Here is a 21467-nt window from a genome sequence, read left to right on the forward strand (position 1 = left end):
ATAAATATCACTGCCATGTTGTAAAAAGAAAAATTACTGAAATTCAAAACTTATCTTTCAAAATACACTGAAAAGAAGAGGGTGATGTGAAATAATGAAGCACAGCTTACTAAGATAGGTTTTGTCCAGTGGGGAAATTGCACATCTTGGGATGCCGTCTGGTTCAAAAAACTAACAGAAGCCAGCTGCACTGCAGGACAAATACCTTGCTTCACATTACATTAACTGGTTGCAAGGGTCACAAGTCAAGAACATTTTTTGCCATAACTCGGCAAAAATTTCTTATTGAACCATGTAATGTGAACTTGTTTCTAACACTTGGCGCTTGGAGTGGTGTTCAAATACTGTAGCATCTTTTACTTGAGATCTGTATAACATTAACAAAGAGCACAGTTTTTAAAGTTAATGACTAAAAGTCCAGAAATATGTGAAAAATTCCAGATTTTTCCTTGAACTTTACAAATCACTCATATTTCTAAGTTTCCCTGGTTTTGGATTCCAGGTTGAGGACTACTCTGAAGTTGTCCACAAAATTTTTCAGTTTTCCTTCATATCACTAATTTTTGTTTTAATTACCCTGATTAATTTTAAGAAATTAATTTCTTCTGGAAACCAGCCTTTACTCTGGTCAATTTGACGTCCCAATTGCCCATTTCCCACCCTCCATTTGGCTATGAAAATTCACGCAAAAATCCATTGTGTAAATTATAGGGAGTCCTGTTTTCACTCTGCTCAAACATTTGACAAATAAATTGTGTGACATCCAAAACATATTTTACCAAGTCTCAGTTTTAATTGCAATGATAAAGATGTGTGAAAATTCATGGTACAGACACAAGCATATATTTTTTAAAGCTGGATGACAATACTTTCAACAACTTAATGTCTTAAAAAACTGATATGGAAACTACTCCTTTTGTGTTTTAGATCTATCTGCATGTGGAATCTACATTCATTGATGACTAGTGTACTTCATCAACACAATTTTAATTTTGTCCTTCACCTTCTGACATGTAGTCCTCCGAGTCACTTGAATCATGTTCAATGAAGACATCATCATAATCAGTTCCAAGGGGGAAAGGACACTGTAAATAAAAATAATAAAAGTTGTTTCAAATCAGTTACCATAGCCCAGTACAATTTTTAATATATAAAACTACTGTGTCATTATAAGAAAACTGTATGGCTAACAGATGTTTAACAAGTATTTTTCTGGAAAAGGTAAGTATGCTACCTTAATCCCTTAATCATGAATATACTTGTGCCAACTTAAGAACAGACCATAAAAAAAATAAAAAAAATAAAATAATAAATAAAAAAATAAATAAAATAAAATAAAATAAAAAATCCTGCTTATATTTGTTTCAGCACTGGTAGTTAAGTGTTCGGGAACTAGAGAGCATCTTGGCCTACAATTATAGCCTGGCTATTGTTTTGGATGAAGTGGCTGCCACTAGATATTGTCTATATTGTGTACAGCTTTGGATACTCGACAACAAAATGCACACTTTCAGGCTATCTCCTGTACTGTTGCTTAGGCAGTGCTCTCAAAAAAGGATGGTTATAGTGATCCTCAATTTGATATGGACTCTAGTGCCTCAGAAAGTGAACAAGAATGTGATGTTACTTCATTAGGGACTGAAAGTGAGAACAGTCCGTCAGTAGAGTGACAAGAGCCTATGAGTGGTATGAGATAAATATGTCTACTGTGCTCCAGCTCACTCCTCCAAGATTTATGTCTACAGGAAACCATTATGAAGTAATTGGTTAGACCTCATAGCTACACAGAAACTAAAAAACTTGCTTCAATTCTCAGGATATTTCACTCAAAGTCTAGTGCACGAGTATACTCGAGATTTTATTATTGGTGATCTTCAAAAGCTTCTTAAAATGCTGTAGTAATGTCATTCATTATAGGATGTTTTTCCATTAATAAGAAATATTATTTTTGGAATATTATTCGAAGAAAAGAAAAGCAGTATGTAAATAGTTAAAACTCCAACTCACTGTTGAAATGACATATACTTCCAAATTTAAAAAGAGAGAGAGATAGAGAAATTGTCCAACATATCATACTGGCATTTATATTGAAAAATATTTATATGAACAAATAAATAAATAAAATACCTCATACAAAGTCAAATTGCTTGTCTTAAACTCACACTTTGAAGAGGCAGAAATCACTGGTAAAACTTACTGAAATTTGAAACTATTGATAATGGAGAAAAAAAGAAAATCAATACTACAAAGGGTGTTCAAATAGATTTCACAGTAATCTCTGATATTTTTATTTTTTGCAGGAGGAGGATGAAATTTTTTGTGAACATGCTTGGAACATTTAGCTATAAGTTGGTATATAAAGGCATTTTCTTTTACTTACAGGTGAGCCACAATAGACCATGAAGTAGATATCAGGTTGCGACAACAGTCGGTGATGGACTTCCTCTTCAAGACTGGCGATGACTCTGCCACATCAATTCACAGGAAGTTGCTCCCTGTTTATGGGGAGGACACAGTGTATTGCAGCACTATCCAGCGGTGGTTGCAGAGGTTTAAAGAAGGTGATTTCTCTATACTGGACAATCCATGATGCGCTAGACCCCCAACAGCAGTGAGTGACGTGAATCAGACCACTGATCAGATGATCCAAAATGACAGATGTGTGATGACACGACAGCTTTCTGAAATGACTCATTTGTGATCAGGTAGTGTGTTATCACTGGTACAGTCACTAGGGTATAGAAAAATCTGTGCACGTTGGGTGCCTAGATTATTGACAAGAGAAATGAAAATGATGAGGAAGAATGTGTGCGAGGGTCTCATGAAGACCTTTCCTGATGAGTAGAAACGTGTTTTGACAGCGTCATTACACAGGATGAAACATGGTTGTTTTTGTTGAACAGAGCAAAACACAATCCATGGGTTCCCCTCAGAAGAAGAAACCAAGACTTTCACAAACATCAGGCTGAAAAGTGATGGCCTCCTTCTTTTCGGATCAGTGTGGTGTCAGTTTCATTGACTTTTTGGAGCCTGACTCCACAATTAACTGGGACTCTTACTGTTTGTCATTGGACAAGCTGTGATTCACCAATACCCACAGACCACAGCTTCACGGTCAGCTCATCAGACTACACCATGAAAATGCCAAACCCCATACATACCTTATGATGCAGGAGAAAATCAGAAAAATGGGTTGTTCCTCACCCCCCCCCTACATCCCGGAGTTGGCTCCGTCCATTTTTTACCTCTTTGGTCGACTGAAGGCCCACCTGCACGGTAAAACATTTGATAGTGAGAAAGACCTTATTTCTTTTGTCAAGCGATGGTGTAAAATTCACTACCCAGAATTTTACCAAAATGCATTTACAACATGGAAATAATATGGGCCAGATGTGTCACAGCTGATGGAGGCTACATTGAGCAGGCTCAATGTATAGCTAAATGTTTCCAATATGATTACAAAAAATTTCATTCTCCTGCTGCAAAAAATAAAAAAATTGGAGACGAGATCACAAAACTTTCTGAACGCCCTTTGTAGAAGGAGAAGAGTGTGTGTGTGTGTGTGTGTGTGCGCATGCACGGAAGGAGGGGGAGAGGGGGGGGGGGGGGGCTCCCAAGCATGTGTCTATGTGTCATCCTCCAATCAGTTGTGTCTGAGAGGCTACCTTCTCTAAAGCTCTTAAATTAAAGAAATCAGGAAATAATCTACTGTCACACAACGATAAGCAGGAAATAATATTCTGTCATACAATAGTATGTACATCACACACATATTTCACAACTGTTCTTTTCATAAACTTACTCGCATATTAGAACACAGCAATGCAGATTCCTTTAAACTCATTCGAAAGTATTCAAGTGATGAATGTCTGCCCTTTGCCAAACACAAAGGGCACCAGGCAAGCATCATCTGTAAATTGAAAGTACAATTTCAATCAGTCAATATATCTTTTTAAAATGTTAAGTATTTGAATTGTAGATGTTCTACATCTCATTTGCAAGAATAAAAGAATAATCACTATTATTTTTATCCTGCCAACAGACTAATAACTGCAAGAACAAGGAATGAGCATTGTTATTTGTACAATACTATTTTCCACTTGTGGGCCCATAGGGTCTTTAAGTAATTTTTTCTGGTTCTGTGCAAAAAGACAAAACTTAAAAAAAGTAAAATACATAGTAAAATATACAGTCTTGGTTCCAATGAAGATGATATGTAATTCACACAATGCGTAGACAAAATGATTGTAACAACAGTTCATAATTGTTGTTCTCTGAGCTACACTATTAGGCCTACATGACCAAAAGGTTGAAACAGCAAGAATTCTTGAAGGGTTAAGAGAATGTCCATACAATATGAAAATAGTTCAAAAAATGATTGTTAGTGCCACAATAGTCCAAAATCTAGGCCACATATTTGATGATCATTCTGACCATCTGCAAACAATGCTTCATAATTGGTTCTGATGCTTCTATTTTCAGACATCAAAATCTGAAGCAATAAAAGAGAAAATGCTTGATAAATTATGTTATTCAGACATCTTAGTTACAGAAAGTAGCAGATGCAGCATGAAAACTTGATTTGCAGTGTAAAACACAGAAATTAAATTGAAAAAATTAAAAACCAGGCAAATAATTGCAACAGTTGGATATGCTTTCAATGAACGAAGACAACTGCTAATGAAATAGTCATTTAATATAAAATAATGGTCAAACCAGTCATCTGGAGTGCTCTGTTAATATAGCTGTGAAAGCCAAACACTGTTAAAGAAAGGGACAAAGCATTTAGCGGCAATGGAAATGTGGCTTCCAAGAAGTCTAGAGCACCAGTACAGAAAGAAAAACCAATGAAGTTGTTATGAAACAGATCAATGACCAGAGAAATCTTGTAGCAACTATTAAAAAATCTAAACAACATTTTATTGAAAAATGATAATTTTTAAAAGACCAACTGAACGCAAAAATTTTGAAAAAGAAAACCACAAAAGGAAACAGGTGAAGACTGATTGGAAGTAAGTGCCAAAGTCATAAAGAAATGAAGAGGACAGCACAAAATATGGGAAAATGGTTACAGCAACAGGGTGTAGCCTTTGGAAGGGAAGAGAGGAGGAGGAGAGGATTATGATATAAATAATTAACATAACAAGGAAATTCAGAAACAATGTGTTGCATAATAAGAGAAACCTGAGGACACTGGTACATCAAATAAGAAAATATCATGGTGTGTGCTTAATGCAACCTAAATTCTGATCTTGGACAAAATGCTGAAGAAATTTAAGTGAAACAGGGCACAGAATAGGCTGCATTAATCTATCCATCCATACATCATGTTCTATAGATCCCATCAAGGAGAACCTTCAGGGGTGTGGAATGAATCACATTCACATGAGACCAAGACATCACACAAACTTAATCGCTATAATGTATTACCAACAAACTGACACTATACTGTTTAACACTACTCACACTTAAGTTACACCATCTACATTTAGTCATGGAAACTAGTAACAGAACCACTACTCTGAGCAGGGGGGGTGGGGGGGGGGGGGCGGGGGGGGGGGGGGGGGATGCTCCTGCCCCTCTGTTTTATTATGTAGCTGCCCTGAATCAATAGGGTGGCCAAGTACTGACTCCCTAGTGAAAACTATTTATAACTTTTCAATATCTCACTAATTTTTTATGATTTTTTTGTCTTACAATGGTAGAATTTATTAAACTATATCTCATTTATGGCATCACATATCAGTGGAGAGCCTCGGTGCAATGTCTAACCTTGCAAGAGGGGGCTCAACTGGCATCCTGGTACAATGTATGGTGATCCACTGCACAAGCACAAAGATGGCAGCAAAATGCGGAAGGACCTCATACCTCGGTAGATGTGAAGACCATAAGGAATTGCCACTCAAACCTAATGGACACAGGTTCTTTAGGAAAAGAGGTTGACCCTCAACATCCAGGATGGAGGAAAATGTGCTAGTGGATCATGAAATGTTCACTCAAAGTCCTTGAAATCACAAAGACAGGCATTTCAAGATAGTGGTTTAACCCAACACACAATACAAACTGTTCTGAATAAAGAGTTGAATTGTTGTCCATGGAAAGCACGTTACTACCTGTTATTATTGCCAGAAGACTGATAATTGGTTGGAATATGAGGAGATGATGCTTGTTCGGTATGAATGCTACTCCGCTATTTTTGGTAATATCCTATGTGAGCCGTGCATGGCTCGTGTTCGCACCCTCTCTTATTTTACATCCTTGTTTCTTCTTCTTCTTCTTCTTCTTCAACATTCTGCCACCTTGTTATGTTAGTTCCAATTTCTGTTGTCACTGAGTTGCTGCTTTGTCTTCTTGTGAGCGGTGCTCATCTCTAAAGGCCCTGGCGTATTATCTTTGCTGACTGCTATTACTTCCCGGTTGTCGAATGTTAGGAGTGAGTTCGGATCTGCAGAGAGTTGGAACACGTCTGCAGTGCAGTTTGGACCTGCCAGTCATAGAGTTGGGACGTGACGGAAGTCGGTCGGGTTGGAGCAGTATTAAGGCTTGGATAGTCATGACTCGTCCGACTGTTGCCGGCACATGTGGCTTGAACTAGGGATGGTCTTGGTTGAAGATTGGTTGGTCTTCTTACTGGATGACGTGTATTTGCTCACCAGTCGCTTATAGGATGGCGGTGTGTGTCTCAACTTGTAGTTCGGCTGTATCATTGCTCGGTCACTGCTTTTAGCATTGATTGTGTTCTCCGTCCTTGTGTTTGTGAAATTGTGTGTAGCTGGTGATGTTGACTGCTCAGATATTCTAGTGCTGCCTCTGTGCTGGTGTGTGAGGAGTCTAGAAGTTGGCATGGGGCAGTGAGGAAATCTCTGCGGGGAGTAGATTGGCTGAGCCTGCTGGCGGACTCTAGGCAGTGTCAGAGTAAGTGGGGCTGTTTCCATTGCTATGAAGTCCATGGCTCACAGACCCTAGACACGAAAGTTGAGTTTGGATTTAATTTACCAGCAAGTTAAGACTGTTCACAATGTGCCATTTGGTTCTCGTTGTTGGCTGTTAGGACATTCTCGCGAGCAGCAATGTGTGTGTTCGAGTTGGCGAAGGTTTAGCCACAATCCGGTGGAGTTTAACTGTATTTGGTTATTTGCAATTGAAGTGCACTGGCTGAATTTTCTGCATTGTGGCCATTAATCGTCCGGTTACCTGCCTCGGGCTGTTGACATAAATTTAGGCAGTGTCCTTTCCTCACCATGTTATAGCTGTCCAGCACACTGCGTAGTTCGACAGGTTAATGTATGCTTGGTTGTGGGCATCCATGCCTTTTACGTTTGAATTGAACTCCCGGTTTGTGCTGGTCGAGTGGAGTTCAAGTTACCTAGTAAGTGGGTATGCTGACTGTCTGTTGGTTGGGTCGTCATTGGATCGAGAATGGTTGGGCTGACTGGCTGCCTCACCTAAGGGAACGTTAGAATTTCAAGTACTGGCTGACCCCCAAAACTTCTGAGCACTGTTAGATGGACTGACTTTTCTTATTTTCTGTTGTGTGTATTTGTATGGCTCATAGCCTATGGTTTTGAATTAAAGTTGAATTGTTTTTAGTAGTGTTTTAAGTCATGGGCCTTCAGCCACTTTAAATTAAAGATCCTTGCTTTTCAAGTGTTAGATTGTTTGGGACCTTCAACCCAATTTAAGATAAGGCCTTGCTGTTTAAATTTATTTCACCTTGATTTTTAAGCCATGGGGCCTTCAGCCATTTTTAAATTTATCTTTTGAGCATCAGACTGTTTCGGGCCTTCAGCCTAATTGAAGATGAGGCATTCTGCCTTGTGTTTTTTTTTTTTAAATTTAATTTAACCTTCAGTCTTAAACCGTTAGTCTTCAGCCATCCTTAAATTAAGGTTGTTGCTTTTCAAGTGTTAAGATTTTTAGGCCTTCAGCCAAATTACAGAGTTTACTTAACAGGAGGCCTTCTGCCTTCTAAATATTCTTTTTGGCATCTGAATTTTGAGTTCAAGGCTTTTAGCCTTTAAGTGGTTGTGCCCTTAAGGCATATTATGGTGTGGCGTATTCAGCCGATAAATAAGTTCAAGAATTTGTACTGCAATGTTTAGTCAAATAAATAAAGTTATATGTGTTCAAGAGTAACTGACAGCCACTCGTTTTGGCCCCTTCCCACAATTCCAACTACCTGTCCTGTGGGTTTAGCAGGGTGTTTCACTATGGTCAGATAAAGCTGTGTTTCATGTTGACAGAATCTGTTAACTGACATAATTATTACTGGGCAAAAGAGGACCCGAGGTTGGTTGCTGAACAAAGACAGCACTGCCCCATGGTCAGGTCTGATGGGGCATGAAATGTGTGAAAGTTGAGGGTCCATACCTTATTCACAACACAATGGATGCAGAACAGTAACTCTGTATTCTTGCAAATTATGTTCACAGTATTTTATCCACATGGGACAATTACAATGACCTAATCTTTATACAAGAGAAGGACCCGCCTCACTTTGCACGTCAATGTGTGTCTCGAGACTTATTTTCCAGAATGCTGGTTGGGACGTTGTGGCACCATTGAATGGCCAACAAGAAGTCCTGACCTACAACCCTTACCTTTCTTCCTCTGGGGTGGGTGAAAGATGTTTATTGCACAAAACCAAAAACTCTTGATGAATTGGAGGAGTTGTAAACAACCACAACCATCTATGGGAACCGGAAAATAGTGCTGGGGCTTATGCTGAATTTCAGCAATGGATAACAATTTATTTTTTATTTTTAATGGAAACTGGTTAAGTAATCAAAGTTACAAGCAAGCTTTAAAAGTGAATGAATTCTTACCCATCCTGTAGATAGTGGATGATGAGAAATTCTTTTATTTTCTTTTTAATTTGTAGGGATGCCTGATTTCTTGCATTATGTTTCTTGTTGACATCTTACAACTAGAATATAACAACAAAAATAATCAATTTTTGACAGGAGAACACATGCATAAAAGGAGGTTATACTCATGCAAGCTTTCGGAGCTGGTGGCTACTTCTGATGGAAGAAGCCACTAGTTCCGAAAGCTTGGCTAAGTGTAACCCTCTTTTATGTGTGTGTGTCCTCCTGCTGCTGCATGGTGAGTAGATTTTTTTTACCTATGCAATTACATTAAATTGATGTTGTTGTGGTCTTCTGTCCAGAGACTGGTTTGATGCAGTTCTCCATGCTACTATATCCTGTGCAAGCTTCTTCATCTCCCAGTACTTACTGCAGACTACATCCTTCTGAATCTGTTTAGTGTATTCATCTCTTGGTCTCCCTCTATGATTTTTACCCTCCACACTGCCCTCGAATGCTAAATTGGTGATCCCTTGATGACTCAGAATATGTCCTACCAGCCAAACCCTTCTTCTAGTCAAGATGCGCCACAAATTTCCCTTCTCTCCAATTCTATTCAATACCTCCTCATTAGGTATATGATCTCCCCATCTAATCTTCAGCATTCTTCTGTAGCACCTCATTTTGAAAGCTTCTATTCTCTTCTTGTCCAAACTATTTATTGTCCACGTTTCACTTCCATACATGGCTACACTCCATACAAATACTTTCAGAAACGACTTCCTGACACTTAAATCTATATTCGATGTTAACAAATTTCTCTTCTTCAGAAATGCTTTCCTTGCCATTGCCAGTCTACATTTTATATCCTCTCTACTTAGACAATCATCAGTTATTTTGCTCCCCAAATTGCAAAACTCCTTTACTACTTTAAGTGTCCCATTTCCTACTCTAATGCCTGCAGCATCACCCGATTTAATTCGGCTACAGTCCATTATCCTCGTTTTGCTATTGTTGATGTTCATCATATATCCTCCTTTTAAGACACTGTCCATTCCATTCAGCTGCTCTTCCAGGTCCTTTGCTGTCTCTGACAGAATTACAATGTCATCGGCAAACCTCAAAGTTTTTATTTCTTCTCCATAGATTTTAATTCCTACTCTGAATTTTTCTTTTGTTTCCTTTACTTCTTGGTCAATATACAGATTAAATAACATCAGGGAGAGGCTACAACTCTGTCTCACTCCCTTCCCAACCACTGCATCCCTTTCTCTGACAAAATGTAAATAGCCTTTCACTCCCTGTATCTCACCTCTGCCACCTTCAGAATTTGAAAGAGAGTATTCCACTCAACATTGTCAAAAGCTTTCTCTAAGTCTACAAATGTGAGAAATGTAGGTTTGCCTTTCCTTAATATATTTTCTAGGATAAGTCGTAGGGTCAGTATTGCCTCACGTGTTCCAACATTTCTACAGAATACAAACTGATCTTCCCCGAGGTCAGCTTCTACCAGTTTTTCCATTTGTCTCTAAGGAATTCGTGTTAGTATTTTGCAGCTGTGGCTTATTAAATTGATAGTTTGGTAATTTTCACATCTGTCAACACCTGCTTCCTTTGGGATTGGAATTATTATATTTTTCTTGAAGTCTGAGGGTATTTCGCCTATCTCATACATCTTACTCACCAGATGGTACAGTTTTGTTAGGCCTGGATCTCCCAAAGCAGTCAGTAGTGCTAATGCAATGTTATCTACTCAGGGGGCCTTGTTACGACTTAGGTCTTTCAGTGTTCTGTCAAACTCTTCACGCAGTATCATATCTCCTATTTCATCTTCATCTACAAACTCTTCCATTTCAATAATATTGTCCTCAAGAACATCGCCCTTGTATAGACCCCTCTATATACTCCTTCCACCTTTCTGCTTTCCCTTCTTTGCTTAGAACTGGGTTTCCATCAGAGCTCTTGATATTCATGCAAGTGGTTCTCTTTTCTCCAAAGGTCTCTTTAATTTTCCTGTAGGCAGTATCTATCTTACCCCTAGTGATGTGCGTCTCTACATCCTTACATTTGTCCTCTAGCCATCCCTGCTTAGCCATTTTGCACTTTCTGTCGGTCTCATTTTTTGAGACGTTTGTATTCCTTTTTCCCTGCTTCATTTACTGCAGTTTTATATTTTCTCCTTTTATCAATTAAATTCAATATATCTTCTGTTACCCAAGGATTTCTATTAGCCCTCATCTTTTTACCTACTTGATCCTCTGCTACCTTCATTATTTCATCCCCCAAAGTTACCCATTCTTCTTCTACTGTATTTCTTTCCCTCATTCTTGTCAATCGTTCCCTAATGCTCTCCCTGAAGCTCTCTACAACCTCTGGTTCTTTCAGTTTATTCAGGTCCCCTCTCCTCAAATTTTGATTTTTGGTTTTCATCATATTTCCATAGATTAAGGCTTTATTTAAGTACTCTGAAAAGGATTTTGATGAAAAAAATTTTTTTTGGGCATTTAAAGAGTATTTTCCTACCACGTGTGTTTATGTGCCACACTCACTTTTCTGCATATGTTTCAGATCTTTATATCCCCTACATTGCACGTTAGGGTTTTTTTAAACTCCCAAGTGTGTTGGCTATCCTTGGAATGCAACGGTTGGTATTCTTTTGTTTCTGCTGTTTGCAAACAACGTGCTTTCAAACACATGGTTAGTTTCGTTCAAGTGTGATTGCGAGTAGTTGTTCTAGAAAACTTGCAGGTATACTATGGGCAGGCAATTAGGAGAAATAAAGAAAAGCTGGAGGCAAAAGAGAGATGTTTGGGCCATATTCTTCCATAAGTCTCCTACTGATGATAAGCCATGTCATGGAGTGTGTCCATTAGGAGAAAATTTGTAGTGCAAATACAATAGGGCTCAGGCAACTGGAGAATCTTATTCTGACCAGGATTCTCTTCCTACTGCTGTTATTACAGCAATTAAACCTATTTTCAGAGACTTGCCTCATCTGGACCTTGTAAGGAAATGTCTTCATGGGCAGACACAGTGCCCAAAGGAGTGTTTCAACAGCATAATTTGGAACTGACTTCCTAAAACTGTATTTGTAGGCATGCATACAACGAAACTAGGAGTTCATGATGCTGTTATTACATTCAACTGTGGTAATATTGGAAGGTGTTGGGTACTGAAAAAGCTGGGAATTAATCCTGGTGAAAATATGATCACTGGGCCACAACATTGCGACAAAATGAGGATAGCTGATGCAGACAGGTCTGCATCTAATATGGCCAAGAAAGCAAGACAAACATCCAGGAAGGTGGAAAAGAAGCTGGAAAACCTGCTAGAGGGCAAAGAAGGGCCATCATATGCAGCAGGACAGTTTTAATTAACTGTAAGTAACAAATTTCGAAAGTTTTTTCTTTAAAGTCAATTTCCCACAAACTAAAATTTTCAGTGCCTATTCCCCTATGATATCAGAAACTATCATAGATAAATGAATGAAATTTTCAGAGACTCTGTATAACATAAAAAAGCCACCTCTGGTACTACATTCATTAATTTTCCCCAATTAGGAAGGTCACAAAAAATATTGTCTGTAGAAAAAAACGTAATACTTTTTTTTAACAAATTTAAAAAAGTATTTCTTAAAAACTATAAAATGGATAAAATAGATTTTAGTACAGTAGACTCTATTAGCATCATGTAACATACAGTAAAAATATTAAGGTCCTGCATCAAATAGTTTTTTTGGCCTATATTAACATGGGTTAGATAGGCAGGGTGTAGTACCCTTAACAAGACAAGAAATTCACCACAATGCCACCTGAAGGAGCAGTCAACATTGAAAACCCATCAAATGGTTGAATACTGAGGAAGAGAAAAGTTGCAGTTCCACCCCATCTCAATGACTTTTTGCTGAAGGGCTGCAGGAAAACTACAGTAAGATAAGTACAAGTGTGATGTTCTTACATATTAATGTGCAGTCTCCTAAGAACAATCTTAATGAACTTCAGTATTGACTGGAAAACTAAAAATGCACTGTGATTTCAATAAATGAATTCTGGCTTAGCAATGAGGAACTAAAATTAAAGTGTAGTATTTGGATAAGAATTGACAACCAGCTACTGTAGAACAAGTATTGAACATGGTGGTGTATCTGTATATGTTAAAAATAGAGTGAACTTAATCTATGAAGTTATAGATGTAAGTGGACTGCGCATAGAAGGAACATTTGAAGCTGCAGCCATAATGTTGCCAATCCAGGAAATTATAATAGCTTCAGTATACCACCTCCACAAAACACAATGAAGACCTGAAACTTCCTGGCAGATTAAAACTGTGTGCCAGGCCGAGACTCGAACTCGGGACCTTTGCCTTTCGTGGGCAAACGCTCTACCCAAGCATGACTCACGCCCCGTCCTCACAGCTTTACTTCTGCCAGTACCTCGTCTCCTACCTTCCAAGTTTCATATCAGCACATACACTGCTGCAGACTGAAAATCTCATTCTGGAAACAATGAAACTTGTGGAGCTTCTGGAAAAACTGACTGATACTCTTGCTAGTCAAATACAAAAATTACAGGATACTAATATTTGGTGATATAAATGTAGACATCAGGTATAAGGATAAGAATAGGAAGGTTGATCACTTGCTAAATACATTAAGAACTTCAATTGCATAAATGACAAACCCACAAGACAGGAAGCATGTCTAGATACTATAATTTGTAATTTTCATCTAAACAAAACAGAATTAAACACAATCAAGCTAGGCATTCCAGACCATTATGGGCTCTGGCTCAATCTCTTAACAGTAAAACAACTGAAACTTCAACAGACTATGGAAAAATTATAAGACCAATTAACAAATCGAAACTAAATAAGATGGTAAGTAAAGTGAATTTAATAAAATGGGATAAAATAAAAACCACTGCAGGTGCAAATGAATCCACCAACAAATTTATAGCACTGTTAACAAAAAATTTTGAAGCATGTTGTCCTAAATGCTGCAAGAAAATATCAAAACAAAATCGTTACACCAACCACAAAATCTAAAAAGCTGCTACACCCCACATTTAAGTAGAATAAGAATAATAATGTTACTCTATCATGATAGGTCCAAGCACAATAATGCTGACAAGGAAATGTATATGAAAGTGAAAAAAAATTATACATCTGAAATCAAGGCAGGTAAGTGCAAAGCAAATGAGACATATATACTGAACTCTGTGAATAAATGAAAAGCTGCATGGGAAAATATTAAAACAGAAACTAACTGTGATGATAAAGTATACCAGACACCAATTCCATCTGAAATTCTAAACACACATTTAGTCAATCCTCAACCAGATAACAGCATAATGGATAATGTGAGTAAAGCAGAGGCACTGCTGCCAGAAATGAACAGTAAGCAGACAGAGCTTTCACTGGACTTGTGTAACTGAGAAGATGGTCAATGAATCAATAGCTAAGCTAAGGAATTCTAGAGCAGAGGATTACTATCGTCTCTCAAATTATGTTATTAAATATATCAGAAATCAAATTTTAACACCACTGACTGAAATAATCAACAAAATTTTAAATGAAGGTAATTACCCAGAATGTTTAAAAATATCTGTAGTTAAACGAGTACATAAGAAAGGATATATAGCATCACCAGATAACTATCGACCAATATCACTTATATCCATAATATCAAAAATAATAGAATACTGCATGCTTAAACAGATGAGGCAATATTTTGAACATAATGATATACTCACCTACTCACAGTATGGTTTCAGATCCAACCTTTCTACAGACAAAGCAGTTGAGAATCAGGTTGCAAAAATATACAATTGTTTTGAAAATAAAGATATTATCTGTGCAACACTGCTGGACCTAAGGAAAGCTTTTGATATGGTCTCCTATAATATTCTCATAAGGAATTCTACTACTAAGGAGTGAGAGAAAATGCTCTATGCCTAATGCAGTCATACTTGGACAATAGAAAACAGTTAGTTAAGGTAAATAATGAAATGTCAGAATGCCTCCCAGCTGTACTTTACAGCGTACCTCAAGGATCTTTTCTTGGACTTTCCCTTTTCATTATTTATACAAATGATTTACCTGCAGTTGTATCATGTGACACAGTGCTATATGCTGATGACACAACACTCATCTGTTGTATTCAAACATTATGCACTACCTCGAAGAAAACGATTTATTGACACATAGTCAGCACGGATTCAGAAAATATTGATCTTGTGAAACACAACTAACTCTTTATACTCATGAAGTAATGAGTGCTATTGACAGGGGATGTCAAATGGGTTCCATATTTTTAGATTTCCAGAAGGCTTTCGATACCGTTCCTCACAAGTGTCTTCTAACCAAACTGCGTGCCTATGTAGTAGTATTGCCTCAGTTGTGCGACTGGATTCATGATTTCCTGTCAGAAAGGTCACAGTTCCCACTAACTGACGGAAAGGCATCGAGTAAAACAGAAGTTATATCCAGCGTTCAGCAAGGAAGTGTTACAGGCCCTCTATTGTTCCTCATCTATATTAAGGACATAGGAGACAATCTGAGTAGCCATCTTAGATTGTTTGCAGATGATGCTGTCATTTACTGTCTTGTAACGTCATCAGATGATCAAAACAACTTGCATAATGATTTAGATAAGATATCTGTATGGTGTGAAAAGAGGCAATTGACCCTGAATAAAGAAAAGTGTGAAGTTATTCACATGAGTACTAAAAGAAATCAGCTAAATTTTGATTACGCGATAAGTCACACAAATCTGAAGGCTAAATACTTTGAGATTACAATAAAAATAACCTAAACTGGAACAATCACAAAGATAATATTGTGGGTAGAGCAAACCAAAAATCGCGATTCATTGGCAGAACACTTAGAGGATGCAACACGTCTACTAAAGACTACTTATACCGCACTTGTCTGCTCTATTCTGGAGTATTGCTGTGTGGTGTGGGATCCACATCAGGTGGGACTGACAGATGACATTGGAAAAGCACAAAGAAGGGCAGCTCATTTTGTATTATCATGAAGTAGGGGAGATAGTGTCACAGACATGATATGTGAAATGGAGTGGCAATCATTTAAGAAAAGGGCATTTTTCGCTGCGATAGTATCTTCTCATGAAATTTCAATCATCAGTTTTCTCCTCCTATTGTGAAAACAATCTGTTGCCACCCACTTGCATAGGGAGAAATGATTATCACAATAAAATAAGAGAAATCGGAGCTCATACAGAAAAATTTAAGTGCTCGTTTTCCCGCATGCTGTTCGAGAGTGAAACAGTAGAGACACATCTTGAAGGTGGTTCATTGAACCCTCTGCCAGGCACTTTATTGTGAATAGCAGAGTAATCATGTAGATTTAGATATAGATGTCATCACATGTGATACCAATCTTGAAATAGTGCAACGCAGCATTGCAACAGCAATGGAGAGGTGCACTACTTGGTTTGAAGCAAATGTACTGCAGGAGAATGACAGTAAAACTGAAGCTACTGTATTCAATCTGAATGCTCCAAGTCATGATAACAAAACAGTAAAATTATTATGATTTCATATAGATCAAAATCTCAGCTGGGATACCCACACAGGGAAGATATGTGGCAAATTGGCATGTGCCATATATCTGCTGTACAAGCTGAGGAGCAATCAGTAAAAAACTTCTGTAATGTGGATATTTTGCATTCTTCCAATTGCACCTGAGTTATGGAACACTATTAAGGGGCAATCCCGAAGGCTCAAAATTAAGTGTCTAAATGGCAAAAGAAGGCCATAAGGTACATAGTAGAACTTAGCCCATATGAATCATGTTGAGATTATTTTAAGAAATGAAATATAACAACAGTGCCTGGCCTGTATATTTACAACTGCCTGGTCTTGTTTAAAGAGAATTTGAGTAAATTTGACTTAAGGAGAACAGTCCATGTCCATAACATAACAAGTGCACAGACAATTAATATGCCATATGCTAGGCTTGCAAAGACACATAACAGCTACAAATATCTTGGTCCTGTCTACTTCAACAAATTACCTGAAAATGCCTACACAGTGCCAGTAAATAAATTTAAAACAAGTCTTTCAAGATGGATCAAAAGTAAAGTAATTTACTCTGCTCAAGAGTTCCTTGAGTACGTGACAAATGGCCCACTTTAGCTATGAGAATGAACTTCTGATGGAAGAAGCCACTAGTTCCGAAAGCTTGGCTAAGTGTAACCCTCTTTTATGTGTGTGTGTCCTCCTGCTGCTGCATGGTGAGTAGATTTTTTTTACCTATGCAATTACATTAAATTGATGTTGTTGTGGTCTTCTGTCCAGAGACTGGTTTGATGCAGTTCTCCATGCTACTATATCCTGTGCAAGCTTCTTCATCTCCCAGTACTTACTGCAGCCTACATCCTTCTGAATCTGCTTAGTGTATTCATCTCTTGGTCTCCCTCTACGATTTTTACCCTTCACGATGCCCTCCAATACTAAATTGGTAAACCTTCGATTTCTCAGAACATGTCCTACTAACCGATCCCTTCTTCTAGTCACGTTGTGCCACAAGCTCCTCTTCTCTCCAATTCTGTTCAGTACCTCCTCATTAGTTATGTGATCTACCTATCTAATTTTCAGCATTCTTCTGTAGCACCACATTTCGAAAGTTTCTATTCTCTTCCTGTTCAAACTATTTATCGTCCACGTTTCACTTCCATACATGGCTACACTCCATACAAATACTTCCAGAAACGACTTCCTTACATTTAAATCTATACTCGATGGTAACAAATTTTTCTTCTTCAGAAACACTTTCCTTACTATTGCCAGTCTACGTTTTATATCTTCACTACTTCAACCATCATCAGTTATTTTGCTCCCCAAATAGCAAAACTCCTTTATTACTTTAAGTGTCTCATTTCATAATCTAATTCCCTCAGCATCAATTGATTTAATTTGACTACATTCCATTATTCTCGTTTTGCTTTTGTTGATGTTCATCTTATACCCTCCTTTCAAGACATTGTCCATTCTGTTCAACTGCTCTTCCAAGTCCTTTGCTATCTCTGACATAATTACAATGTCATTGGCGAACCTCAAAGTTTTTATTTCTTCTCCATGGATTTTAATACCTACTCCGAACTTTTCTTTTGTTTCCTTTATTGCTTGCTCGATATACAGATTGAATAACATCAAGGATAGGCTACGACCCTGTCTCACTCCCTTCCCAACCACTGCTTCCCTTTCACACCCATCGACTCTTATAATTGCCATCTGCTTTCTGTACAAATTGTAAATAGCCTTTCGCTCCCTGTATTATACCCCTGCCACCTTCAGAATTTGAAAGAGAGTATCCCAATCAACATTGTCAAAAGCTTTCTCTAAGTCTACAAATGCTGGAAATGTAGGTTTTCCTTTCCTTAATCTTTCTTCTTAGATAAGTCGTAGGGTCAGTATTGCCTCACGTGTTCCTACATTTCTATGGAATCCAAACTGATCTTCCACGAGGTTGGCTTCTATCAGTTTTTTCCCATTCATCTGTAAATAATTCGCGTTAGTATTTTTGCAGCTGTGACTTATTAACCTGATAGTTCGGTAATTTTCACATCTGTCAACATCTGCTTTCTTTAGGATTGGAATTATTATATTTTTCTTGAAGTCTGAGGTAATTTCGCCTATCTCATACATCTTGCTCACCAGATGGTAGAGTTTTGTCAGGACTGGCTCTCTCAAGGCTGTCAGTAGTTCTAATGCAATGTTGTCTACTCCGGGTGCCTTGTTTTGACTCAGGTCTTTCAGTGCTCTGTCAAACTCTTCAGTCAGTATTGTATCTCCCATTTCATCTTCATCTACATCCTCTTCCATTTCCATAATATTGTCCTTAAGTACATTGCCCTTATATAGACCCTCTATATACTCCTTCCACCTTTTTGCTTTCCCTTCTTTGCTTAGAACCGGGTTTGCATCAAAGCTCTTGATATTCATGCAAGTGGTTCTCCTTTCTCCAAAGGTCTCTTTAATTTTCCTGTAGGCAATATTTATCTTGTCCTCTAGCCATCCCCGCTGAAATTACTGAGTACTAATTAAATTGATGTTGCCTTATCAGTTTAAATTGTACTTAACTACGCCACATATAACACTTAACATAAGTAATGTAAGGGATAGTATGCATTTTCTGTTTCCTATAACTTTAAATTTACAGTAGTTGCATCTCATCCTTATAGAATAAAGTGTGTGTGTGTGTGTGTGTGTGTGTGTGTGTGTGTGTGTGTGTGTGTGTGTGTGTGTGTGTGTTCACTTTTACTGATAGTAATTTACTTAAATGGAGATGAATTGTTTTGAGGTACGATTCGCGAAGTACTGGTGAGGCAAAGACGACCAGGTTGCTTTGTGCATGTGCAGCGCTTTACGCACTTACTCAGGGGATAAAGTGGCAGAAAAGTGCTGTTGGCATGATTTAATATTCTTAAATGGCAAATAAAATGTTGAAAGGAATGTGCTGAATTGTGACAGGTACCAAGTATAGCCCACGAAGTGGAATGTTGTTGTTGTCTTATTCCGAAATGAGTGGTTGTTATATTGGAAAATTAAACCTTTTAAATCATGATACTGGCATATTTGTGCCACTCTGTCACCTGAGGATGTTCCTGTAGAATGAAATCAATGGGTTAATAAATGCACAGAAAATAATAGTCAAAGTGGTTTTCTTATCACTCAGCATTTGATCACATGCTTCACAATTCATTAATATAATTGTATGCCAATTGTTTGACTGGGGTACAGCATATATGTCATCAGTCACTTCTATGTGGCAAATGATGGGTACACAGCATAGAAAAGGAGCTTGGCAAAATTTTTTTTATAAAGCCATGACGGTCATAGGGGCAAAGAAATATCATACATTTATTCCTGTGGTCAAAGCAAAAGTAAAGCTGGAATTGTTTCTGAGTTTAATGATTCTGATGTTCATAAAATTCAAGTGTATTCAGATACTGTATGCTTCTGAACAGATTTCAGGACTTGTTGCTTGCACCTATGACAACAAATGGTGGAAGTCTTCTGGGCTATCCATAGATGAAAAAGGAGAAGCAAACCTTTTATTTACATATCGTTGTGGACCAACTCTTTGTTTTTCATAACCAAGAAGACCAGAAAAATTGACTGCAGTAAAAGAACTTTGTATTCCATAAATTAAATTCCTGAACTGCCAATGGAAGAAGAGCTGTAAAAAGCCTCAAATTATATTGGAACACAATGTAGCATTATATAAATTATGTCATTGCCGAGGGTCACTAGGTTATATCATTTAAAAGAGAAGTGTAAACATAATTTCAGACTCTAATAAGACTGTTAGTGGATTAGCGTATCATCATTCTTGTTGAAGATGAGTAAAAAATTTCTCTTTGCAAGGCCTTCAAACATCAGTGTTACAAATAGCAGCTACACCACTATTTAGTTAATAATACTGTTTAATATTAATGTATGCATAAAATTATTCTTAGTCTTTTTTGAGCATTTGTTGCAACGACATGTGTTAAAACACCATCATAGTTAACATGGGAAAGCCAAATGAGTATTTAAATTTAAAAATATATTTCCAATGATGTAATAGATTGATTGTCACTAAATCAAAATTATGTTTTGACCACTTTAGTAATAAGTCCAAAGATTTACAGAAAATGTACAAGGTGCTGCATTTATCAGTAAAATAAAATTTATTTTGATGTTACCCCTGGAACACCATTAAGAAATTTGACACACACATTAACATATTATGTACAACTACCACCCACTTTTTTTCCAAACAAAAAATTCTGATTTTAAAACTGTCAAAATAAAAAAATTATTTCATCTGGAAAAATTCAGAATTGTTATGAATATCAGCAGTTAGCACATACTTTCACAGCTCATGAGACCGTAAATAAACTAAAGAGGAGTCCAGAAAAATGTAGACACTCTGACAGCTTCTATCTTTGGAAGAAAATGACATGTCGCTGCAATTTTGTTCAGATGCATAGTCTATTGTTTTCTCAACAGATCTTGGTGAACATTTGTGGCAGATGATGGTGCAGCAATGAATGAAACAAACACAAGGCCATATTGTAGTGGCACTGGAATTACAAAAGCATGATAGAGGCGCAACAGCAATGGCATATTGTGTACAGAACTCAGCCGCCAGCACATACGACAATTTATCACATGTGGCTAACTTTGAAGCCAACAATACCATTCAGGAAGTGCAGAAGGAGAGCTCTAGCTGACCAAAAACATCAACAAGTCTAGTTTACAGGGCTGCTATGTTGCAACATTTTGCTTGGCCAACTCCACAATCTGTGAAACTGGGTGCACATGAAAGCAGGGTAAGCTGATGAAGTGTGCAACAAATTCCGAAGGCTGTAAAGGGGAAGTGTACATTCCAAGATCGCTGCATGCTGTGAATGAAGATGACCAAGATTGAATGGCAGAGTACTGCGAGTGGTTTGAAGGCATGTTTCGCATGGATGAACAGTTTGCTGGGATGGTTATCTAATCTGACACGGTGCAATTCAAACTGAACGGTACCATAAACTGCCACGACTGCATGTACTGGTCTGCTGAAAATCCTCACGTTTACGTGGACAAAGAGGTAATCTAGAATGTGTCGTGCCTATTCTTCTTTGAAGGTACTATGACCGAT

The 21467-nt window shown here is 37.7% G+C and overlaps 1 protein-coding gene across 2 annotated transcripts in view; it reads right to left on the bottom strand.

Moving 5' to 3' along the window:
• Positions 1-21467, bottom strand: part of LOC126278141 (SUMO-specific isopeptidase USPL1-like) — a 61925-nt gene that overhangs the window by 36653 nt on the left and 3805 nt on the right. For both annotated transcript variants that reach the window (XM_049978032.1, XM_049978033.1), the window contains exons 2-3: positions 3803-3910; positions 1004-1085 (exon numbers count right to left, since the gene is read on the bottom strand). In XM_049978032.1, the coding sequence (XP_049833989.1) occupies positions 1004-1085; positions 3803-3910 (190 nt within the window). The remainder of the gene's footprint in view (positions 1-1003; positions 1086-3802; positions 3911-21467) is intronic.

Source organism: Schistocerca gregaria, chromosome 6, assembly GCF_023897955.1.
Source record: "Schistocerca gregaria isolate iqSchGreg1 chromosome 6, iqSchGreg1.2, whole genome shotgun sequence".
Classification (NCBI taxonomy): Eukaryota; Metazoa; Arthropoda; class Insecta; order Orthoptera; family Acrididae; genus Schistocerca; species Schistocerca gregaria.